Source organism: Sceloporus occidentalis, unplaced genomic scaffold (assembly GCF_023333645.1).
Source record: "Sceloporus occidentalis isolate IW3139 unplaced genomic scaffold, rSceOcc1.0.p SCAF_9, whole genome shotgun sequence".
In the NCBI taxonomy this organism is placed as follows: Eukaryota; Metazoa; Chordata; class Lepidosauria; order Squamata; family Phrynosomatidae; genus Sceloporus; species Sceloporus occidentalis.
In genome coordinates, this window is record NW_028316989.1 from 39,920,899 (window position 1) to 39,947,130 (window position 26,232).

The 26,232-nt window shown below is 40.9% G+C and overlaps 1 protein-coding gene across 2 annotated transcripts in view; it reads right to left on the minus strand.

Moving 5' to 3' along the window:
- The window catches only part of USP8 (ubiquitin specific peptidase 8), a 37,828-nt gene extending 14,662 nt beyond the window's left edge, over positions 1 to 23,166 (minus strand). The window contains exons 1-9 of one of the 2 annotated variants that reach the window (XM_089539002.1): positions 22,895 to 23,166; positions 16,792 to 16,968; positions 15,572 to 15,716; positions 14,961 to 15,046; positions 10,194 to 10,344; positions 7,311 to 7,362; positions 6,673 to 6,817; positions 5,531 to 5,693; positions 1,710 to 1,854 (exon numbers count right to left, since the gene is read on the minus strand). In XM_089539002.1, coding sequence (XP_089395128.1) covers positions 1,710 to 1,854; positions 5,531 to 5,693; positions 6,673 to 6,817; positions 7,311 to 7,362; positions 10,194 to 10,344; positions 14,961 to 15,046; positions 15,572 to 15,716; positions 16,792 to 16,895 — 991 coding nt within the window. In that variant the 5' untranslated portion in view covers positions 16,896 to 16,968; positions 22,895 to 23,166. Of the gene's footprint in view, positions 1 to 1,709; positions 1,855 to 5,530; positions 5,694 to 6,672; positions 6,818 to 7,310; positions 7,363 to 10,193; positions 10,345 to 14,960; positions 15,047 to 15,571; positions 15,717 to 16,791; positions 16,969 to 17,616; positions 17,732 to 22,894 lie in introns of those variants that run through there. The other variant, XM_089539003.1, reaches the window with a different exon arrangement.
- Between the last annotated feature and the right edge of the window lie 3,066 nt (positions 23,167 to 26,232).

Sequence of the window (26,232 nt, forward strand, 5' to 3'; positions counted from 1 at the left end):
GTATTAAAAGCAGTAGAACAAATAAACAGGTGGATGATAAAAGCAGGGATGGTCAAAGCACATAACAAACCCTTATCTCTGCAAGGCCCTCGCCCTCTGTAGTCTGTTCTTCTGCACAGCTCCCAGATACTCTCTGTGGTCCTCCTTCTTTCTCTCTCTGCTTGAATGTTGTATAGTAGAGCCCTGCTGAAGTCCTGTTTTTATATCCCAGACAGCCAAAGAAGCTCTGCTGGGTGGAAAGCAGTGCCTGCTGAGTCAGGGCCTCAGTCCAGCAAAGAGTGGATTCCACTAAGGAGGCTCCTACTTTCCTATCTCCCTTTGCTAAGCCTTACACAAACTGAAAAACTGGGGATGATAAAGTTTGTGAACACCACTGAGCTGCCCTGAAAGTCAAGGGCAGCAGCTGCTATATATGTCTCTGGAGGAATCATCCATCTCAATCCAGTACTGCTTTAGACAGCAAAAGTGGAGGCAGTAGTATGGGAGATGATGCTACTAGTGTTACCTCAGCCACTAGTATGGATGATGATATGAGATATGGAAAGATGGGGAGGCATACGCACAAGAATAAGCCTTCCCCAGTATATGTCAGACCAAAAAACCTACTTTTTAAACAACTGGGAAAGGCAAAAGAAAATGAAGTTAATTTTTAAGAAACCCAGAAGAAAGGGAATAAATATAATGAAAAAGAAGCACATCTGGCATGGGCTAGGGGAGAAAGATCAATTGAGAGAAGAGATATGAAAACACACACACAAAATAAAATTTTGTTGAAGCTTTCTCGTAGCCGTACTGGCAAGATGCTTTTCAAAGTAGAGAAGGTGGCTTGTTGAAAGGCTTCTATGGGTTTGGACCTCGGTAAAGGTATTTCCCATTGACAAGGTTATCAAGTCGTGTCCAACCATAGGGGCAGCGCTCATCTCCATTAATACGACAAAGTGCCAGAACTGTCAGAGACTACTCTGTGATGATGTGGCCAGCATGACTGCACAGAACACTGTTTACCTTCCCGCTGAAGTGGTACCTATTTATTTACTTGCATTTGCATATTTTAGAAGTGCTAGGTTGGCAGAAGCTGGGACTACTGATGGGAGCTCATCCCATTATGCGGCACCCGGGCCTCGAACTGCCAACCTGCCAATCTTGCAATCAACAGTCAGTGACTTAACCACTTGAGCCAGTGCTAGGTTATTACTGTTGATGATTTTTGTATTTTGTAATTATTTCAATTTTTACAGACCACCTTGGGGTTTTTCTTATAAAAATGTATTTAAAACTACAAATAAATACATATGCTTAAGAGTGCAACCTGTCCCTTCTCCTTTTGTGTCGTGTATTTTTTGGATTATAAGCCTGAGGGCAGGGAACCGTCTAATTAAAAATAATAATTGTAAGCCGTTCTGATAGCCTTTAGGGCCGAAGGGCAGAGTATAAGTACTCTAATAAACAAATGTATATCTGCTTACTTGAAAGTATGTTCCTTTGGTCAGACTGCTGATGACAGTCCCAACTAGAGTAGATATATTAAATCAATGGGATTTGCATAAGTGCTGATTCACCATTCAACAATTGATTCAACAGATATATTCTTGTTGGGACTACTAGATAAATTAGGCTGTTGATTTCAATGACACAGAAACATGTGCACAGTGCTGCAGCATTAGGAAAGATTCCCCAACCCTGATTAGAAGGAGGTTGTTTATACATACAAGAAACAGAAACCGCTTCACTCTTGCTGCGTTGGGGTGGAGTTACTTTGGCATTTGTTGTATACTGGGGATAGCAAAGAAGCCAATTTTCATAACCTCCATCTAAGACCAAGGGCTCATTCTGTAGTACAGCTTTACTTTCCCACTGGAAGTGAAAGACAAACATTTTTTACATGAAGAAACAGAACTATCAGATTACAGTGTATAATACTGGATCAGATAGTAAAACTATATTATGTAGTAAGTTTAAGTAAGACCGTTTACCTATTTACAAAATAATTATTATACAATTAAGGTTATTCTAAATATTGAGAAATATTGGTTAAGCACTTCAAAAATCATGATAAAGGTTTAGATGCCATGTTCAGAATGTTTTCTGCCTGCTTTTTCCCCTTTCTACACTTTTTAGTGATCTTTTGAAACTGCAGTTGTTTAGCTTACATTTGTAAGAATGCTAGCTAGAACAACCTCATTCAATGGCCCAGCATGATATAACACTTAGCAATGGTTTGCTTCAAACTTGGGTTACAATCTCAAACAATACTGAAACTATAGTTCATCTCAATTATCAAAGGAAGTTTTAATCTTGTCTTTCCATTATAATTACAATGCTTAGGGTGGTTTATAGCTATGTAAACCTAAAAAAATGTTTAAAGTTGATGTCTGAGCCTCTACACACTGGCGTTATACGCCAGAGTGGAGGCGGCATGGGGGCATGGCATACGCATGCTATCTGCCCCCATGCTGACCCACTCCAGCAGGGCATCACAACGCTCTGTTGGTGCACTGTTTAAATGCACTGCACCAAAAAGCTGTCACCGTGGCGGCTAGGGTGCCCTTTCTGCAGAGTGAACAGGAACCGCTTTTTGCGGCTTCTTTTTGCGCTGTGGAAAGGCCACATTGGATCTGCGGCGTGCGGTTGCTGCAGCCCCGATTTGGCAAGGAGGGGCCATCTGTTGAGCCCCTAAGTTCTAAAGAGTTTTCTTGTTAGGAGACAGAACCAAGCAGAGAGGAAGGAAAATTATCTTAATTAACAGATGGTTCATCAAGCCAGTATAATCTCATTTTAAGACAAGTCTTCTCATTCTCAGTTGTAGTCAACCCTCAATCACAATTTAATATTCAGGGATAGCATTTACCCATGTTTAAATAAGACAAACTCAGTGTGAATAGTATGACCTAGTATCCAACTGCTTGTGTAATAAAGAGCAGCACAACTTGCATTTGCACAGGCAGGCATTCAAGACCTCTTTACACAAGTGGAATGATAGGAGCAATGTTTAAATAAGACAAACTCAGTGTGAATAGTATGACCTAGTATCCAACTGCTTGTGTAATAAAGAGCAGCACAACTTGCATTTGCACAGGCAGGCATCCAAGACCTCTTTACACAAGTGGAATGATAGGAGCAATGGGTGATGATGGTGAGGAAAAGGTCACCTGTTGCCCTCTAGACATTAGTTCAATTATTTCTCCAGTGCCAAGCTTTTGAGGTCCTTGGAGCCAAGATGCTCTAGGATGGAGGGCTGGGAAACTAATGAGCCATAGCTCCTGAGCATGAAGAGAGCACCAGAGATAAAGTATCAGGTGTTAAGTGAAGGGGAGGTAAGCATCCATGCAAGTAATCTACTTTTAGATAAATGAACTTACAAGACAAGCAAGTCAACATTTAAATAATATAATCATATAAATAAATATAAAAACAGCTAAGAAGCTAGAAATCCAAGTAGTGGTGCAATGGCTATTCAATGTACTGCACTGAAAAGCGCAACATGTACAACCATCTGCCTGTTAAAATGAACCTAAGCTTCTGACCCTCGGGGTGATAGAAGCTGTTAGAAATAAAAAGACTTCCCTTAGAAACTGGAAGTCATATTCAAATGAGGTAAACCTAAAAGTACATAAACTTGCATCAAAAAAATTGAAGAAGAAAATTAATGACACAAACAAAAAAGGATTTTGGAGAGCAGATGGCTGATAGCATCAACACTAACCAAAACAAACAAACAAACAAATAAAAATATTAGGAATATGAAGCCAGCCCAGGAAGAAACTCACTAAATGGATAGTAACAGAATTAAAGGAGTTGTGAAGAAGGATAAGAAGATTTTAAAAAGAAAAAATACTGATTAACAGTGGCAGTTTGAAATGCTCGATTATCAATATTCTTAAGTGAATGATGGTATAATGTATCCTCTAGGTTGAAATCATATGGTGTTAAAGTCTATGAATTCAGAAATTCTCCCTTATATCCAAAAGTACTGAAAAGAGATGACAATTTAATTCCACAACAGACAAATTAGAGAGGCTGTGTGTAGTGAGTTAAAATGTTTAGCCACTGATCGTTTAAACTTCTTGGTCATGACTATAGACTTAGGACTCCTGAAACATGTACACAGATCTGTGACTGTGTTCCCCAAATACTGAACATGACATATGCCTGCATTCTATCATGTACATAAAATTGCAGACCACCAGGTGAAGTTTAGTTTAATATAGAAGGTCCTGTCTACTCTCTCACTCTCTAATCTATCTTCTGCTCTTTTCTCTGCCCTGAGATCCAATGTGGCTTAGCAAATTAAAACAAAAATTACATGTCATTTAGACATGCAAAACTTAAAATATATAATTAAATAAATAAACTACAGTGCGACAGTGCCATACTTATGAGAAAGCTGTGTGCCAATTAAATCAATGTGGCATGCACACTGCCCCAAGCTGCTAGCATGTGCCCCATTATCTTCAATGGGGCACGAGCATACACGGATTTCCCCTTCTGCGGGGGATCCGAAAAAGGATCCCACCGCATAAGGGGAGGGCCCACTGTATAAGTAGAATTAAAAGGAAGTTAAAACATACCTACAAAAACAGCAACAGGAAAAGAAATAATAATGAGAGATGAGATAGTGAACACATTCCTACAGCGAATGATGCCATTGCTGTAGCAGAATAAGCAGTGGCATCATAATTGATATCTGCAATAAATTATCTGCTGGATAATTTAACTGATGACCTGAATTACTTTTTTCTTCCAATACGCATGCCAAATAAGTAATGAACTGTTTAGCTACAATGCTTCCCAGAGCATCTCTGCTCCTGCCTACTGCTTGCTTTTCTGTACAGTCAGTCCTCCCTATCCACAGATTTTATTAACCACGGATTCAAGCATCCATGGCTTGAAAACATTTTTTTAAATAGTATACATTCCCAATAGCAAACCTTGATTTTCGATTTTACATAAGGGACACCATTTTGCTATGCCATTTGGGGGGGAGGGGGGGCCTGGAACAAAACCCCAGTGGAAAACAAGGACCCACTGGACTATGAAGCCATTTCCGTGTTTTTGTCCTCTGCCACAGCTATGTCGTTCTTTACAGACTCCCCAGGCAAGGTATTAGACTTAACTTTTTCCGTATGCTTAACCTTTTTTCATTCCTCTCTGCCCCAATGTGTTACCCTGTTTATTTTCTGGATTTACCCACTGCTACGAAGACTAGTTTTCTATCTCACTCTCAGTAGATGAGAGAAATATTTTCTTTAACAGTGACTCTGTTCCTAGTTCAGAAATCCGTCATTCACTAGACTGCTTTCATAAATCTTTATTTTATTTAATTTCTTTTGAATTCTCTCTCTCTCTATGGTCTGCTTATTTGCAGTGTTGGAGGAGTTTAAAGCCATAGAGCCACTTTCATTAATTAACCACTAGAAGAGTATGTGTTGACAAAGCTATCAAAACATTGCCGTCTGAACAACAGAATAGTAACTACTGGGTTTCTCATTTACCAAAATAACTAGATTACCATAAAGTAGAACTTGCCCACCTTGAAAAGTGCATCTTTGAGGCTTCGCAGAGGTGTTCCCAATTGCAAATCTTTTGCTGAACTAAACCAGTCAAGTAGAACAACATAATTGGCTTGCCCCCTCTCTTTCCATGGCTCTTTGGAAGCATCAGGGAGTTTAGCTTCAATCCTGTTAGCAGTGACTCTGAAGTTGGAAACAACATAACAAAAGAAAAGAAAAATGAAAACATTTCAGTTCAGAGTGTACTCTACCAGCTACCTCCTAGCATGACATCTGGACTGCATAGGCAGCTATGTAATGCAGGGCACACCAAAGTATGTGTAGCAGTTTCAGCATTGGACTATGATTCTGGAGACTGGGGCTTTTATCTTGGCTTGGCTACTGAAACCCAGTGGATGACCTTGAGCAAGTCACACTCTCTCATCTTCAAGGGATGGCAATGGCAAACCCCTTCTGAAGAAACTTGCCCTGTGATAGAGTAGCCATAAGTCGGAAATGACTTGAAGACACACAACAACGACAACAAAGATCAAAGTATCTAAGTCTCAGTATACAATCCATTACATTATGAGAATAAGTAATGACTGCTCCACGGGTTGATTCTTTTTAATGCTAGAAGTGATGTTTAGCTATCACCAAATCTGGCTAATCCCATGAACTGTTTGTATATCCAAGAACACACCCAAAGGATTCACACAATGCACATTCCAGAGATCTGTTGATAGTTCCTTTCTCTTCACCATGGTTGAGATCAGCTGATGCAGAAGGTATGTGAAGGGACCTAGAGACACAGACCTAAATCTACATATTCCTGTATTAAGAAAACATTTCATCCACTATTGTTTCCACCTATGTATTAAGAATCCAAGACCAACTCTGAACATAGCCTCACAATCATTTGTGTCAGTAATGGCCAGGACTATGCGTATTCCTTTAAAACATCTGCTTATACTATTTCTGCCCATCATCATATCTCATGCACAAAAGTTCCACAAGTCAATTAAGCACTAAAAATAAAAGTTAAAGACAACTATTGTATTTTCAACCTTTTATTGTGGCTGGACTAGCAGGTATTCCTCCTCTTCCCCATTCTTCCCTGATAAATGGTAAATACTAAATCAATATATAGTCTTAGGGTTCTATCAGAAAATTTATTCCATACCCTGGACTGACAGCTTCTTCTGGAACGCAGACAGAGTTTACAATGCAGGATTCCTGGTAATCCTTCAAGCATCGCACATCCATTATCATCAACTTGATGCTTTTGTCCATCATCATTATAAACAATTTCTCTGCTGTGATTGCTCCTTGAAAGACAGAAATTGCTTTACAAAAGGTAATAAAGTAGAACACAAATTTTCAGTAAAAGTCTTTGAAAATATCTACACAAAACTTCTTACAATAGATTCTCATGTACCACACTTACAAAGAAGTATGATGTGTGATGCAACATTGTTTTGATGCAATCACTGATCTTCAAACAGACGAAAATGTTAAAAGTGATGGGGAAGTTCTCTCAAAAGAATAATAGAATTGTTGTGCATACAGTTATGTGAGTAACTTGCACCTTACACAATGGATGCTTTGGACCAAATATTCACTATGACCCCCTGATCAATTCATGCATGCATTTTTAGCACTGCCATGCTGGACAAAAAGAATGGGGGGGGGGTTGTCTTCCCCTGTACCTTTCAATAAATTTACTTGTTTGAATACTCATGAGTAATCTGCTGATGTCTTCTGTTTGTGGCCTTAACTATTGAGATGGGAGTTGACACTAATGGAGAGATGTTAACTTACCAGTTTCAGGCAGAGCTTTTCTTTCACTTGAAGTCTTCCTCTCACCATTGATCTATAATATTTTAACATTGGAAAGGTTTGCTTTTTTGGCATTTTAGGAAGGACATTAGAAGCATTTGCATTTATAAACTGCCCATCAATTGGGCCTTTGTAAAACAGATGCTACTGTCAATACAGAATCAGAAAACTTTCAGGAAGAGAAGCTGATTTTGTTAAGCAAGGGGAACTAATTGAAACAGATATTCTATTACTGATAAAAGGAACACTGAACTTACCTGTGAGAGGTTTGTTTTAAGCGATGGAGGTGAAAGCATCCAGATATGGGTTGCTCTTCCTCATCATAGTAGGCAAGACATAGACTTTGAAAGTTACTGGTAGGAGAAGCAACCCTCCCTAACTCTCAGTTCCAGGAACAGCTAAAACACACTACTTTTTCTACCACATGCAAATAGCAGATAGACAACAGAAAAAGCAAAATAAGGTAATCTATGATTAAGACAAATGCTTATAACCTGTTTGTGTGACATCACCTCCCCATGAGGAATTCTCCTTCTTCAGTTCAGGGTGGGACAGATGCTTTTGTCTCCATTACTTAAAAGAAACATCTCACAGGTAAGTCCACTGTTCCTTTTTCCAGAGATGGAGGAAAAGCATCTGCATGTTCAGCTGTGTCTACTAGGACTCCTAGATTCCTTTCACATGTAGTCTCATTAAGCCAGGTGTCCCCCATCCTATATCTATGCACTTCATTTTCCCGCCATAAGTGTAGTACCTAACATTCCGCTCTGTGTTGAAATTCATTTTGTTAGCTTTGGCACAGATATCTAATCTATTCAGGTCTTCTTGAATATTGATCCTGTCCTCTGGGGTATTAGCTACTCCTAATTTGGTGTCATCTGGAAATTTGATAAGCATGCTTTCTATTCCTTCCTCCAAGTCACTGATAAAAATGTTGAATAGCACTGGGCCAAGGACAAAACTCTGTGGCACCCCAGAGGTCACTTCTTTCCAGGATGAAGAGGAGCCATTGCTGAGTATCCCTTGGGTTCTAACGGTTGCCTTGGATAGGCTGAATGGGAGTGTTTTGTATTGGAAGTGTTCCCCTTGATATGCAAAACACAGGAGAAGACAAGAAGAACAGCAGGAAGGAAAGCTCTGAATGGGAAACTTTTTTGTGGGAGTGGGGAGAAAAGGATGAGGGTATGAGACAGGATGGAGGGAAGGCATACAAAATCGGCCAGAGTAAGGCAGAGAAAGTAGTTATGAGGAATAGAACAGAGAATTATCAGAGGCTGACACAAGTAGAATCACTCAGGAGCAGCCTGTGTGGAGCAGATGTGGGAACAAGACAGAGTTAGGAAGGGTTGCTCCTCCTACCCAAGACTCTCAAAGTCTACGTTCTGTCTACTGAAGAACAATCGATATCCGGATGCTTTCTCTCCATTGCTGAAAAAAACATCAGGACATTTAACAAAATAGAGATGTGGACCTAGAGCAGTTTCTTCTTCATAATGATGTCTGGATACTATGGACAGATTACTACACTGACTTCTACCTTTCTTCCCTGCCTGATTTGACTATGTTTTGCTGGCAAATAAACAAACAGATCTTAAGCAGAAAAGGAAGGAAATAATTTTCAAAATGAAGAGTGAACTTTCTCCACAGAGCAATACTCCACAAAGGTATACTTTCCTGCTTCAGCATGGCTTGCTGGGTGATCCAGGGTTCTCAAGGCTATATCAATGAAGCATAAGCTTTGAGCAAAGCCTCAGTGGCAGATTATATGCCTCCCATTCAATGCCAGTGTAAACTAATAGTGACCATGAAGTTGCAAACTAGCTACAGCAACTATGAGAACAACAAAAGTGTGAAATAGTTGCGATCTGTATCAGTGGAGAAATTATCCATTCTGATGAAATTGTGGCTCTTTGTGGTAATCCCAACAAAACATAACACTGAATATTCATGGTCTGCTAAAAACTAGTCAACCCTTCATATCTATGGGGGTGCCATTCTGGACCACTCCCCCATGCCAAAAACTGTGGGGCTCTTGAGTTTTAATGGTAGCGCACTGATGGTGCAGCCATATGCACACACTGCCATTCAGAATGTATGGGGCGATCCATAGCTGCTTCAATCTGTGGATGGCAACCCCACAGTTGGGGTAGGCTGACTGTGGCCCGCCCACCCGACAGTTCAGATTAAGGATTTTTAATTTTTATTTATTTATGAGTTTTGGCTGTCTATTTAGCTATCCAGAAACACCTGATCTCCCAGCAGGTCTTCCTGCTGCTTCAAACTTTATAGTCTGAATATAAAGTGATTAAATGATTGAAGAAGGGTATTGGATAAATTCCTGATACAAACAAAGCAGACTCAGGATTTGATGACTGACTTGCAATCTTTTCTGTCATCACAACTGTATGGCAACATAATACAAAGAATGAATCAATTGAAAGACATTCAACACAAAGGTCAACAGCACCTTCACAAGTTCAAGATGGGGCCAACAACATACGTGCTTGTAATGTAAGAAGCCTCCCATCAGTTTCCTCACCATAGTAATTACATGCTTTATCTGTGGTGATCTCTTGGGTAGTGAGAAGCAGGAATTAAAACAGACAGCTTTCAGAATTATTCAAGAACATGAGTATCTATTTATACTGTCTGATCTTGACAGAATGCCATATCAAGCATTCTGACAGACTTGAATAAACAGAAGATTGATAGTTAAAGTTAAGTAACTACTACTGTATATTTGTTCTTACAATGACTTACTTATCTTTAAATCTCAAAAGGGGGAAACTTTAAAAAAACAAAACCAGACTTTAATAAATATTTTGGAACCAATAACTATATAAAGACAAGAACTGCCTCAATTACCATTTGATTTTTTACTTTGGGATCTGATGAAATTTCTGAAGAGACTTTGGGCAAAACCTTTGCATCATCTTTTGATTCTTGTTTCTTCAGCTGTTGCTCTTCTTGCTTTTCCTTTTCTTCCAGTTTCTTGCGCACTTCTGCTTCTTCATATCTTATTTAAAAAAGATATTTCTGTTTTAGAAGTGAATTAGGAAATTAGTAGCATTGCGGGGTTTTCTAACTGGGGTTTTTAAAATATAAATAAGTGAACATAAAATTTCTTTTTCAATTCTTAAGATGGTGACTATGAAAACAATGTCAAAAGGCACACAATTAAATGATCAAATTTAATAATAAAGAACACAAAAAACGCATAAGAGAAATTTATTGTTGCTGTTGTGTGCCTTTAAACTGCCTCTGACTTATGGTGACTCTAAGGCCTATCATAGGGTTTTCTTGGCAAGATTCATTCAAAGGGGTTTTCTTATGCCTTTGTTTGGAGCTGGGAGATGTGACTTGTCCAAGGTCATCCAGTGGATTTCCATTGCTGAGTGACCTTCTCCTCCAGAGTTGCAGTCCAATGCTCAAACCACTACACCACATTGGTGATAAGATCTCAGCCACAGAACATGTGGCTCTGAATACAGCATTGTTACTGCTGACAAAAAACCCAAACCTCACAGAGAATCTCTAGGTTCATCTATACAGACGGTGATCAAACAGTTAATCATGGAAATGACCCCTGGTCAACAGCAAGTCCTGAATGTCCTTCGCATCCTGCAGATAGGGAAATAGAACCCCCATCAGTACCATCCACTGACCAACCCTTGCCCCAGGAGGAAAATCAACCTCAGGAATCTCCCCATCGAACGCACAAGCACCATTGGGACCAATTTCAATCCTATACTATTTTACCAGACTAGAGGTCTCCTACTCCTCGATATTGTAGACAACCCAGCACTTGGTCCCTGTGCTCTCTGCATAGTGACCATTATAGACTCTCCTCCACATTAAGAGGAGTGTTAAGGGCAGACGGCTTGATTCCTCAATCTAAGATTTAGAGCTCAGAACCTTGAATCTAGGACATGATATATCAGAGGTTTCAACACAACACACTGTCTTGCACCTCTTCCACCCCTACCATATCTACTTCAGGTGGCATGCAAAACATAGCCAGCTCTGTCTTCAATTCTTTCGACTTTAGAGAAAATAGAGTCTCTATATTGCCTAGTGGATTCAGGCTATGAGTGGCTCAGTCACCACCTAAACCAGTTCAAACCATGGTACCTGCACTTCTCTTCTGGATATAACATAAACAATCCACCTTCCAACCCAATCAGACCTGTAAGCCTTGTTAACAGGGTAAATTCAGATCATCTCAGTTCAAAAAGAAGCCCAAGAAACCTATAAATGCCATCTCTAATACATTACCAGATCTTAATTGCTGTCAAAACATGGAAACTTTGCTGTCGTTGCTAGGATCAACTAACCTGAGCACAAAACCACCTTCTAAAAAGCTCTTTGTTTTTCCCCAATCAAAACAATCAGCATGAAGACAATCAGCATGAGGGCAGATAGCAACGGCATACAGAGCAAATTCAGTAAAAACTCCTCCAAACAGGAGATAAGTCAAAATAAAGCAAAACAAATAAAGCAGGACTTCAAGAGGCTAGGCAAAATAAAACAGCTACAAAGAGCTCAAAAACCCTAGATAAAACCTTATTAGAAGATAATGATGCTGGAGTTCTTCAGGTCACTACCCATCATGCCACCACAATTTTTAAAAAATTTTTTGACGAGGGACATACATTATATGCAGTAAAGGCACTTATCAGGTCACTGTAATCATTCATGGATCTTGTTCATGGGAAGGCCCTCCAAGTGGCATGAAACAATATAACTGTAGCTTACTATAAGGCAGAATACAATTGGACACTCTACTTCAGTGGGCATACAAGTTCTGGAATTGATACATCCTGAGACTCATCTGGCTCACAGCAGTTCACTTCCCCAGAGAGCAGAATATTTTTGTGAATGCCCTCAGTCACACATCCCTATCATTACGTACGTTGGTGCTCCATCCACTCTCCACACTATCTTCATAACTTGGGATAGCCAGGGTGGACCTCTTTGCCTCTCCAGAACTACCAGTACACATTTTGCTCTCAGATCTTGGGAAGGGAAAGAAATCTAAGAGAGATGTTCCTCTTCAGCTTTTGTATGCCTTCCCTCCCTTCCCTGTGATCACACAGGTCTCTGCGAAGGTTTGGAGAGATGGACCCAAATGCATCCTAATTACCCCATGGCAGCCAAGCAGGCACGGTTTGCCTCCCTCCACCACCTCTCCGACAGAATGTTTCTTAGCATTCCATTGCAACTGGATCTCCTCACCACTGATCAGGGTTGCAGGATCGACATGGAAGACCGTATTCCCAGTAGTGATCAATTCTGTGAGGAGAATGGGAGAGCTAGGCTCCCTTTGTGATGATCCACCTTATTTTCACAAGGGTGAAAATCCTTCACCCTCACCCAGACATTGCAATGTTACTAAATAATGTTTCACAATTCCACATTAACCAGGATATTATCCCACCTGCATTCACGCAGAACCTGTTCACTGACTCAAAAAGTCTCTATGCTGTATCAATGTCCGTGGTTTCCTGGCTTTCTATATCACCAGGATTGCCACAGTATGCAAGACACAACACTTCTTCATCTGCTACTCATCTCAAAAGCAAGGACTACCAGTGTCAACTCAGCAATTCTCCAAATGAGTAACAGCAACCATTCATCTGGCATATGAGATGGAGGGCAAACAGCCCCCTCCTCGAACAGGAATCACTCTACTAGGACAACATCAATGTTGACTGCTTCTTTGTGTGGAGTGCCTGTTGTTTCCCTCCCCTTTAATTTTTAGCCAGATGCTCCAGAATAGTAAGACTCCCCAATCTATACACCTCCCTCTGATCTATACATTTAATAGCCACAGGGTCTAGAATAAAAAAGCACCTGGTAATGACAATATCATCTGCCTTGATAAAACCTAGGAGGGGAGCCAGATCCTGAATCTGATGCAGAGCAGGAGCAAGACCTGGAACAGTGTCAATGTCAAAGTCAATGTGGAGGCAGGATTGCTTGGAGAAGTTTTTCTAGAACTGGAGTTGGAGCTGGAGATTGAGAAAATGTAACTCTGACAACAGAGGAATCATGGATTGCCCCTTAGGAATAGTCATACAAACTGCCTGTCGTGGAAAGAAATAGTTTCTGTGACAACCATACAATGCTGTGGAGGCAGATTCCAGGGGGCCCTAAAAGATTATATCCAATGTAACCTTTTGAAGTGGAATAGATGGTGGAGCTGGAGCCACAGGCTCAGCTATCAGGGTTGAAGAAGAAACTGGAGGCAAAGAGTGGTCCTTTGATTTCTTCTTCTCATGTTTATGCTTGTGAAGCTCATTAATGGAACTGGTTGAGGTCTAAGGCCAACGGGACGTCTTGAAGCTATCCCTGGATTTCTTTGCAGGAGTACAGATCACATCCATCACCGTAGTTTTGGTCTTTTTTTTGGAAGGTCTTGAAACTTAGGCTGCCTTCTCCATGGTTGCCATTCTCGAGGTTGAGAGGCAATTCTTTGAACCATCATCTCTTTTCAATATCAAAGGGGCCAAATCCTACTCATACTGAAGATCCCTGAGACAACGTTCTCTGTACCATCTAGCCTTTGGTGTGAATGCTGCACAGTGTACACATGAGGCAACAATATGGGATTCACCCAATACTGAAGGCACTTCAAGTGCCCATCTTGGCCTGGGATGTTCATGCTGCATCTGACACACTAAAAAGGAGTCCAGAGGGCTAGCATTGCCAACTGGCAACACTGACAAAGCAATCCAACAAAGCCTTCTGAATACTGAGAAGCAAATGCTATTCCTGACAAAGCTGCTGCAGTGGCAGACAAAAGGGAACTGGTGGTTTTGGAAGCCCCTTATATAGAGCTATCGGAGGTGAGAAGGGCTATCGCCAAAAATCTATTTAAAACATTGCAGAACACTCCGAAGAGGCTCTCCACAGGCTCAGAACAACTCAGTTGTGTGAGGTACAAAGACCACAAAGAAGAAATGCTAAAAACACATGTTCTGCATTCAAGGCCAAAGGTCCCAATTTCATCGCCTACCTCCTCCAGGTTATAAAAACCCAATGCTTCCCAACCATCCTCGTTCTCTTGAAACTCTCTAGCAATGAATTACAAAGCAAACTCTTCTATTGTGTCACAGGAATATTCAAAGACCTAGCCATGTTAGTCTTTTTCAGTATAAAAAGAGAAGAGAAGGGGAGAAGTCTTCTGAAAAATTTAAAACTAATCAATTTATTTTAGTGTGAGTTCTTGTGGACTCTGGAGTACCTCTTCAGATGAATTTTCCTCTTTCCTCTAATATTCTTAGACTAAACGAACAATGAGTGCTGTTAACCCACAGATTTCTTCTAGCTTCACCGGGGAACGGGGGAAATGAGTTAGAATATTAACTGGTTACTTCCAAGTTCTACTAATATTATAAAATCAAATGTTTTTTTAAAAGTAAACAGGACACTACAGCCAGCAGAAAAGCTTTCTTCATATATTAGTTATGGCACCAACACTGTGAAACCACGGGTGTTAATTCTGAGTTTCTCAATTAGCAGAAGTGGTTGCAGAAAGAATGTTTTCCATGTGGTTCATGAGGAAATCTATGACAGAAGATATAAAAACTCCAAATACATATACTAGCACTGAATGCTTGTTAAACGTACCTGAGTTTAAGACTTTCTGAAAGCCTTTCAGCTTCTTCAACAGCCTTTTTAATGTTTGTAGGTCCAAGTATTGAATGAAAGTACTCCTGAAATTACAAGCAGCATAAAACTATTTAATACTGTGGTACCACTGTCCACTGTATACAGAAAACATTTATTAGTATCATTACCACTTTGGGACTGCTTTATAGATAAATTAATGAATGCTACAGATTCAATCTGAAGTGTTTGCTCTCATGATCTCCTCTTTCTGGTTACAAGGAATTAAGAACTGACTCATTTTTCACATTGAAGCCTTGTTTTCAATTTGCTCTCAAATCTTTCCAGTAGTGCAGGGATAAAAACAATAGTAGCTCCAACAGCAGTGGCATTACTACTATTGAAATGATCCAGACTGCTGCGTATTGGGTTCAAATGTTGCCACAATAGTTTCTATTTGACACATATATTATCCAAAATAAAATTTAAAAGAGAAGGAAATTTTCAGTAATGGCATTTTTACAAAGTATAAGCATTGTTCACTTATTTATACTTCATTTAATTCTCCCAGTTGCACCTAAAATTTTAAAGTATCTAAAAATAGATAAAGCCATTGGTAACTGGATACTAACCTGTTGTTGTTTGAAATCAGGCCTTTTTTTAATATGATTATACACAGTCACATATTTCATGTAAAGTACATAAGCCTTCTCTTCATCTCTGTCCAACCGGCACTCTTCAGCTGCTTTGAAGATCTTAAGAGCACTCTGTACATAACTTGAAATTGAAGCGAGAATTAAAATTTATATAGTATTACCTAATCAAATACTGAAATACAGATTGCACAAAGCACATGTTTCAGTGGTGCCAATGCCCAAGTAGCTATACATAGAATTGTAGTCTTAGGTACAAAACACATTGCAAAAATAATTCACTTTGAGACCGCATTAATTGCCCTGGCTCAGTGCTAGGGAACCCTGGGAACTGTAGTTTCTTCTGGTGCAGAGATCTCAGACAGAGAAGGATAAATGTCTCACAAAACTACAGTTCCTATGATTCCCTAGTATTGAACCAGGGCAGTTATTTCTGCAGTGTGTTTTATACCAAAGAAAGGCATATTTTTAGCAAATAGTTTGCTTTCTATTAAAGTCTTGATAACTAACAAGGGGGAAAAAACTATTCAACTGCTTGGGCAATATGAATGCTAAAAGCTAATGAGGAAATAATGGGCCCATACAGACAGGCCCAAATAATGCTGCTTTGGGTCACTTTGGAGGTATGCTGTTTAAGTGATACACACATCGTAAGAGGCCAGAAGCTGTGTCAAAGCTGTGGTCCTGTCTTTAGGATTGGAGTGTGGCTTTGGCACAGCTTCTGGACTCTTAGGACGCCTGCATCATTTAAACAGCATACCTCCAAAGTGACCCGAAGCAGCTTTATTTTGGCCTGTCTGTATGGGCTCAATGATATATATAACATGATACAACATATGCTGAACACATCTGCTTTCCTTTAAAGAAGCTCAAAACTAAATGTAAAAAACCCAACAGGCATCATATTTCTATTGGGACGTCGCTACATTTAATGAGGAAATAATGAACTCGTTTTAGTTAGCTGGACAGTACTGTAAAGATGCTAAGAATAGGCAGAACTGGCCAAAACGCATCATGATCAAAAGAATGCTGGTTACTACTGGAATTTACATTCCAGAAATATAATGACATTATACTTTTAAAGAAATATGAGGATTTTTTTTAGCTAGATATGCTGGTTTCACAAGAACATCCACCACCCTCTGAATTATTTCTAGGCAACAAGATGGTGTCTATATCACTCTAGCCACTATACATACTTCTTAGTACTGGTTTTCTCAGCTTTTATTTCTGTCTTTTTGTTAAGATCTTTCAATGAAGTGCAGAGGTATAATTCTTTAGGTACAGTTGCCACAGCAGGCATGTTAATAGAGAGATACGTCTCCTCGAAAGGACCCAGAAAAATCTTTAAATTACTGTTCAATACTGTTGGTTTTCTGAAAAAGAAAACATTTAAAGTAAGCGTTAAATACATAGTCACATCTTCAACATTTCAAAATGTTTGATTACACAAATGTTAACAAGGTATGGGAACTCAAGACTGTAAATAGTAAAAAAAAACCCAACCCACATTACTTAATGTTGTAGAAGAAGAGCTGTGTTCAACTCTATTTCATTGTCAAATTTGTCATTTTTAGTTTCTAGTGACAGACTGATTTACGTGTTTCAATAATTACCGTTTAAGTACTGAAGTATGAAAAAGATGGATTCGGGTAAAATATTATGTAACAATGCACTCCTTTCTACAAGCCTCAGTGGGAAGACATATTCTATATTACTTCATCCACAAATATACATGTGTTTCTTGTTCACTTTGTCTCTTGTAGCCCAATTTACTCCCACAGCATGGATTAATAGTAAAAAAAAAAGACACTGTCTATACATTTTAAGCCTTTTCTAAATATATATCCAAGCTTCAACATGTTATGTACTGTATATTCTCATGTATACGTCTAGAAATTTTAGTCCAAAAATTGCCCCCCCCAAACCTGAGTACAATGTAATGTACTTTAAATCTTCTTTAAAAAGGGACCATCCCTTGGTGAAAGGTAAGAGCGTAATCTGTCCTGGAAGCACTGACCTACCTTATCCATCTAGCCTTTAGGGTGAACACAGTGTATGCCTGCTGGAATTTTGTAAATCCTTTGGCATTGTTTTCATTTGTTTCATTCTTTAGATGCTTTGTTATATGCCTTTAAGTTTTACCCTCGACTTATGCAGGAGTTATATAAAAATCCATAATTTTGGCCAAAAGCCTGCCCTTGACATATACATATTTTTATTCTTCACTACCTTGATAGGACTTTGTAATTAGTTTTTGTTTGACATTAAAATGGAGTGCTAATATAATTAGAATATCGGTACAATGGGACCTCAGTATCCGCAGACTTGTCATCCATGGATTCGTGTATCCATAGATGACAAGCCTGCGTTGTCCCTGATGTCAGTGCGTGCATGTGGCAGCATTTAGTGCAGAGTACAGCATTTAGATGCCGCATGCTCTGATGCACCCACAAGCTGGCATCCTGACACCTGCCCAACCACACAGCAGGCAGCTTTGTGACACTCTATTTATACACCACACGAGCACCACATAGCTGTGGCGGTGGCAGAAAAGTCAGCTTTTTACTGGTTCAAAAAGGAGCGGCATTTTGTTGCTTCTTTTTGTGCGGGCAAAAAGCTGGGTTGGGGGCGTGGCGTGCGGTAACCATGGCCTCAACACGGTGTTCAAAGGTGCAGTGTCAAGTCGCCCTTCTGTTTCGGCCCTAAATTGAATTTGTCATACTTTGGACACACCATGAGAATGAAAGACTAATTAGAAAAGGCAACGATACTGGGAAAAGTGGAAGATAGCAGAAAGAGATGGCTAGATTCAATCAGGAAGGTCACAGTCTAAATTTACAGGACCTAAGCATTGCTGTGGAGCACAGGGAGTCTTGGGGATGTCTCATCCAGAGTCATCGTGAGGTGGGGATGACTCAAGGACAACTAACAACAAGAATTGTTTCATGTGTAGAACATGTTGTGAGGATTTTTTTGGTGTGACATATTCTACCTTGTTATAAGTCACTTTGTGAACAAACTGCTGATGGCCAATTAGTGGTATTTCAAATTTGGTAGTCACTGTAACACCTTTTCACTGCTGTAAGACTTCAACATGTTTTGGCGACCTATTATAGTAGCAAAAGTGACGCTGATGGAAATGTGACACAGCCACAAGCCAGCAATTACTGTTTTCCTGTGTGCCAGAGACTGGTACATTTTTGTGCCAATTGGCTACAATTATTTCTTTCTTTCCTAGAAACTCTTGCGGGACCAGCAGCTGATGACTTCATGTAGGGATTTGGGCCTCTGTCAACAAAGAGATGGGTTTTGGAGTCCTAACTGGTATCATGGCCATATGATAACAGCTATCCAGTGAAATGAGTTAATTTGTGCTAGTGAATTTGTAATATACTTTTTGCATTGGTTTGGCACTTTGAGGATGGGAAAAGATATAAGGATATGATAGTAAATTTTGCACTGTTGCTAACCTGCTTGCACAATTCTAGTTGCCAATCGGGGGAAACGGGTCATGCTTGCACAGTGCACACTTCAGTTTTCCTCATTTGCTTGTATACTTTATAAATATTGAGAGTCCATCTTCCATTTTCCACACCTCAAAAAGGGTTTGTTCTACCTTTCAGGGAGTTCATTTAGTTAGAAAGGGTGACTGAATTTGATCACTGTCTGCAATAGTCTGTGTAAAATTAATTTAGGAGCCCAGTTCTATGACTGACTGTGAGGGGATGATGGACCCCATTAGTAAAAGGGAACAGAATTCTTATCTGTTGTGTATCATCTGCTACCATTTACCACTGCTCCGCAGCCTTGCTTTCTCCTAAGGAGAGGGCCAAGCAGAAGAGGATGGAATTAATATGAATAATTATTAATAAGTAATTAATTCAAACCTATCTGTGGCCTGAAGATGTTTAGCCTATTTTAATTTTGGCCCTTACCTACAGCCAAGATGTGCAGGTCTGGTTTAAACTAAAGTTGTTATAATTTGAAAGCATCTCCAAATTTCTAATTTAACCTTTCCCATCAGAGTAAAGTAAACTGACTGTTTAAAGCAGAGCTTGCCAGTCTTAAGTACTTCAGATGTTTTTGACTTTAACTCCCAGAAGCCCTATCTAGCATGGCCAATAGTCAGGGATCCCGTAAGCTACCAAAGATTAAGAACCACTGGTAAAAGGAAAAGTTGTACAAAGTTGTTTTCCCCAAACCACACATGGATGTAAACATTCAGTTGTCACTACACAGTCATAACTCCCTGTAAAACTAACTTCTGCAAATAACACTACTTTTACATTATTATTTGGCTCCTTTACTCAACAGGAAACGTCCAACATGAATTCCTATTTTGCAGTTTCCTTCAGTTGTCAAGCAGCTTTAATGCATTCTGAATCTAAGGGCTACAAACCTCAAAATGGTTGGAGGCTAATGCTGAACTCCAGCAATCTTCCGTCAACACTTTTCACTTCTTCCAACAGCTATTCACTTAATCTTGAAGTGCAAATAATAAATCTAATCAGATTTTCTTCCACAGGGTGCATAAGCAAGCCTTGATAATTAGCAATGTACAATTTTTACAAACTGACTAACACTGCACCTCTTGAAATATCAGATTATTTAATAGCTCCTCCATTTCTCAATTACAGGTTTCCATGCTTACTACGGATATGAGTAAGCAATGTTTGGGCTCATCCTATTGCCGTCTGCCTTCTTAATGTATTTGTGTCAGCTGTATTGCTATATGCTGCACACAAAATAATTCAACCATGAGATAAACAGAAAATGTTATAGTATATTCCCCTTCCCCTACAAACTTATTTTTACCTGCTGCTATGTAATTACTTTCTATTTGCAAAAAAACCCATTTTTACACAAACAAGACCCTAAATCCAATGCTTAGTCCCACAAATCAAAACTTAAGTACTATTCATTGGAATTACTCTAGCTGGAAGTAACAACTCTGTTTAGGTCAAAATGATTTCCCCATCTATATACAGTATTCCTGCTGTGTCCATAATAGCCGTGCAAATATGCACACTACTGTCTGACTCTTAAGTATCTCTGTTTTGCTCACGTCAAAAGAAAAGATAAGTAATGTACGAGAGAATTATGAGCCTCTCTTCAGCTGCAATGAAGTGGGCAGAGTTCAACATTTAATACTTAGGTTTCTGTTGTGTGCCTTCAAGTCATTTCTGCTTATACCTGACTCTTGTATATTACAGCAGACTGACGGAACAATGTAGGCAACTCTCCGGGCAAATTTTCTGCTCCTGAGACTTTCCTGAGCCGCCCCTCCCAGACATAACCGCAAGTCTACTTCTTGGTTTGAAAAACAGGTGTTTAATGATATAGTGGTCCCTCTACATTCTCTTAGGAGTGAAGGAACCCCGTGAATGTGGGGGGAAAGGAAATAAAAACTACCATTATTTTTACTCAAGGGAAGACCCTCTAGGAATCTCCAGGTCCTCCAGTGCAACTCTGTGGTCAACATCTGCCAAACACTGACCATAGAATTGCGCTGGAGGAGCTACAAATGCCTAGTGGAGTGTTCTCTCTAGGAATCTCTAGGTCCTTCAGTGTGACTTTTGGTTAAAGATGACCACAGAGCTGAGCTGGAGGACCTAGGTATTCCTAGAGAGAACATATTTATAGCATCAGTGAGTAATCAAATCCGCAAAAGTCAAAGCCGCAAATGTGGAGAGACAAGCGTAGTATGTGTGTCGGTGGGGGGGGGGGGTATTGTCAGAAGTGGCAGTACACTTTTAAAATAGGTTGTAGGGCATGTCTGAAGCAGTTAATACAGCTGGCCTTCCACATATGCTCTATGGTCAACTTTAACCAAATGTCACACTGAAGGACCTAGAGATTCCTAGAGAGAACACTCCACTAGGCATTTGTAGCTCCTCCAGTGTAACTTTATGTTCAATGTCTGGCAGATTTTGACCACAGAATTGCACTGGAGGACCTACAGATTCCTAGAGAGGTGTTTGCTCACGTAAAAACATAGTATTGTTCTTATCTGCGGTTTTTCCACATTCACGGGGGGCCTGTGCCCCTAACCCCAGCGACTGTGTATTGTTAGAAGAAAGGCAGTTTGTGGAATCTGGTGGGATCAAGGGTCACAAGAACAGCTTTAGGGGACCAACCTGGTGTGCACATAAATGTTAAAATATGGAGCATAATGTTCTTATTATTTCCTGGTTGTGTTCATAGAAAGACTTGGCTTAACATACAAGGAACACAGAGGAACAGCTTCTATACTCCCTATCTAAGGCACTACGACTTGCTAAATCACATGACTGAGGGTACAGCTAGCTGTTAGTAAATCTAATACTAGTACTCCAGCATGATTCTATAATCAACCTCTGGCAGATATTGGCCATAGAGTTGCATTGGAGGACCGGGAGATTCCCAGAGAGGTGTTCTCTCAGGTAAAGTGCTAGGTGTCATGCATTACTGCTGTTTGTTATTGTGTGCCTTCAAATTGCTTCCAATTTATAGCCAGGACAACCTTTCACAAGGTTTTCTTGGCAAGATTTGTTGCGACAAGGTTTGCCTTCGCCTTCCCCTGAGGCTGAGAGAGTGTGACTTGCTCAAAGTCATTCAATGGCCCAGAGGGAACCGAACCCTGGCCTTTCCAGACTCAAACCACTCTGCCATGCTGGCTCTGGCTAGGAGATAAAATGGGAAGCAACTTGGCACACCGATGCCTTTGATCTGAAACACACTGCAGAAATAACCCACTTTGAGACCACTTTCACTGCCCTGGCTCAGTGCTAGGGAATCCTGGGAACTGTAGTTTATCTCTGACAGGGAAGGCTCAATGTCTCACAAACACTACACTTCCCAGAATTCCCTAGCCTTGAGCCTGGGCAGTTAAAACAGTCTCAAACTGGACTATTTCTGGGGTGTGTTTTGGACCCTCCACAGTAAAAGTAACGTTTCCACAACCACTGAAACCATCACTCTTGTCTCTCTCTCTCTGGAGGGTTATTGAGGGTGTACACCCACACACTGCAGAAATAACCCACTTTGAGACCGCTTTAGCTGCCCTGGCTCAATACTAGGGAATCCTGGGAACTGTAGTTCGTCGTGACACCAGAGCTCTCTTGACAGAGGGGCCTCAACGTGTCACAAAACTACACTTCCCAGGATTCCCTAGCCTTGAGCCAGGGCCGTTAAAGGGGTCTCAAAGTGGACTATTTCTGCGGTGTGGATGAGAGAGAGACCCTCCACTGACTCCCCTGGCCAGACTCCTACTTCCCTCACCGAGGCCTCTGGGAAAGGAGGAGAAGGAGGCCTACTCACCGCCTCCTGGCTGGCCTCGCGGCCTACTCTTCCTCCCGGCGGAGTGAGGCCTATCTCCCAGCAACGATGAGGAACGGCGCCTCAGAAGCAGCAGGAGCAGCAGCAACCATGGCTGGCCAGGCGGAACTGGTTGCTGCTGCTTCTGGGAGGAGATAGGCCTCCTCTCCGCCTCTTCCTCGGCTGCTCTGGGCGGGCCTTGGCCGGGAAGAGGACGGGCTACAGGAGGGAAGGCACCAGGGGCTGCAAGGGGGCATCCACACTGGGGAGATAACCCGGTTTGGTAGCGCTTTAACTCTTGTCTGGCTCAAGGCTATGGAATTCTGGGAGTTGGAGTTTGTTGTGGGCCCAGAGCGGAGCTTCGCTCCGCTCTGGACCCACAACAAACTCCAACTCCCAGAATTCCATAGCCTTGAGCCAGACAGATTTAAAACAAGACTGCAGAAATAATCCAGCCTGAGACCGCTTTAACTGCCCTAGTTCAATGCTAGGGAATTCTGGGAACTGTAGTTTTGTGAGACCTTTAGCCTTCTCTGTCAGAGAGCTCTGGTGTCACAATAAACTACAGTTCCCAGAATTCCCTAGCATTGAGCCAGGGCAGTTAAAGCGGTCTCAAGCCAGATTATTTCTGCAGTGTGTTTTGGACCCTAGTTGATAATGATAAATATGTATTGGTTTATCTCATGTCCCCACCAACTGTCCTTGAGATGGAGGTGGGACTGAGAAGGCCCTCTCCTTATCTCTGAACCCAGGTCACCTCAAACAGGGAGATATGGAGCCCAAACAGACAGGCCAAAATAAAGCTGCTTTGGGCCACATTGGAAGTGTGCTATTTAAATGATGCATGCATCCGAAGGGGCTGGAAGCTGCGCCAAAGCCACACTCCAGTCCAAAGGAGTGTGGCTTTGGTGCAGCTTCCAGCCCAGCTTTGGCACAGCTTCTGGCCTCTTAAAATGTGTGTGTCATTTAAACAGCATACCTCCAAAGTGACCCGAAGCAGCTTTATTTTGGCCTGTCTGTATGGGACCATAGTCTGCCAAATAGCCTGGACATGAGCCATATTAGGGCTTTATGGAGCATAACCTCCACTTTGAATTGTGTCTGGACACAAACTAACAGTGAAGCTGTTTCAATAGTGGCATTGTGTGGTCCCCAGTTATGTCTGGCCGCAGCTCTCTGGACAAGTTGAAATTTACACTTTTCAAAGGCAGTCCCAGATAAAGTGTGTTGGGATGTAAGCAAGGCATGTGTCACCATGGCCAGATCTGGTGTCTCAAGGAACAGGCACAATTGGCACGCTAGCTTTAGGTGTGCAAAAGCACTCTGGGTGACTGCAGAGACCCAGGCCTCCAGGCCCAAAGCTGATTCCAGGAATACATCAAAACTGTGACTCTGAATCTTTAGGATCACATCTAACACAGGCTGAATTCCTATTCCCTGATCTGCTTTCCAACTGGCCAGAAGCACCTCTTGCTTGTCTGGATGAAGCTTCAGTTTGTTAGCCTTCACCCAGTCCATTACTGATGATACACTGGTTTAGGATCAGGACAGACTCCTTGGATTGGGATGAGAAGTAGAGTTGGCTGTCGTCCGCATATTCATGGCACCTCACCCTAAAACTCTCCTGTTTCATGTAGTGCGCCTGCATCATACACAGGTGCGCTTTACATGGCTTTCAACATACGCTGAAAGCCGTGTGGGGAGGAAGGGGTGGCGTGTCCCATTGGGAGTAATGGGGTGCATGCCTGTGGCACACATGCCGCCACGTGCACGAGTCCCATTGATTTAAATGGGGCTCGAGCATGTGCAGAATTTGCTTTACGTGGGAGAGTCCAGAAAAATGTTTGATCAGAAGATGCTTTACATCAACATTCTGGATTTAAGGATCAACATTCAAATGTCAGTAAAACAAGTGTATTTGTAATTATATCCAGAGAATGAGGCTTAGTGTGAACACATGGTAGTGAACTCTAATATGTAAGATAGGATAGTCTTTGCAAAGTCAGTGATGAAACTAGAAGGAAGGATAAAGTCAATATGAGGGCTGTAGTGGAATTTTTGACTGGATGCTCAAGCCTTGTGTTATTTTGATTGCAGGGGTACAGGTTTCAGCCTTATCTTCTGTAATGTAATGGAAGGCCAGGCGTCTTTAACTTCTTTTCTGTCTCCTCACTGTAAGGCTGCATATGTCAAGGCCATAATCTAACCCCAAATAAAGATAACATGGCAGTAAAGTCAGAATAATTGTGGAATGGAGACCATTCTCCACCAGTGCTGTTGTAAATTGTAAGTGTAAATTAAAAAGCAAAGCAAACTGTTGGCTCAGAGTTTCTTATAAGTTTATTGTTTATTTAAATTATTTCTGTATACCTCCCAACCCACAAGGGCTCCTGAGGTGATGAACAAATAAAAACTACAAAGATAAACCCATTTTTAAAACACAGACTAAAAACATCCCTAGAATCATTTTGAAACAGTTAAAGCAGCAATTTCAGACACTGGATGCCATGTTTTGGCTGCCAGCTGGAAGCTTAAGAGATGGGGCTAGCCTAACCTTCCTGGGTGGGATGTTCCAGTTGAGGCACTGCTATGGAAAAAGCCCTGTTACATGGACCCACCATCCTAGCTTCACAAGGTGCTGGGACACAACAGGGCCTCCTCTGAAGATCTCAAATGTCTGGCAGGTTCTTATGGGAGACAGTGCTTTTTTGAACATCTTGGCCCTGAGTTGTTTAGGGCTTTGTAAGTCAACACTGGAACCCTGAAATGAGCTCAGAAGCAAATTGGAAGCCAATGCAGTTCTCACCGGACCAGTGTTATATGATCTCTAAAACGCACACCTGACATCAGTCTGGCCGCTCCATTTTGCACTAGCTGTACCTTTACTCTTTTTTTAAAATTACCTTAACTGTACTTTAACATCTTTAGTAAAATTATCAGCACAGTTATTTGTGTAAGTAAAATATGAAAGACAGAGAAATTATATTCAGGCTTTATCAGATAAAATAATCTGTTTCAGAGTTGGAAACAAATCATGCTGTGCAATTCTAGGACCTCCTCATTTAATATTACCCTATAGAATATTAGAGACCATCATGGCTCACTATAAAATAGTGTTCTGATGGTAACATTTGAACAATTTTACATTCTGAATCAATGTAAAATTAAATAATGACTACCTTTACACAAGTTGTGACCCAAAAGATCCTGTAGTCCAATTCCTTACCAGTGTAGGAATGCATAGTTAAAGGTGGCTGTCTGACCTGTTTAAAATCCTCCACCTTCTGAAACTGACTGTTCCTCCATTTTATGTGCTAATTTGCTGGACTTGTAGGGAGAGA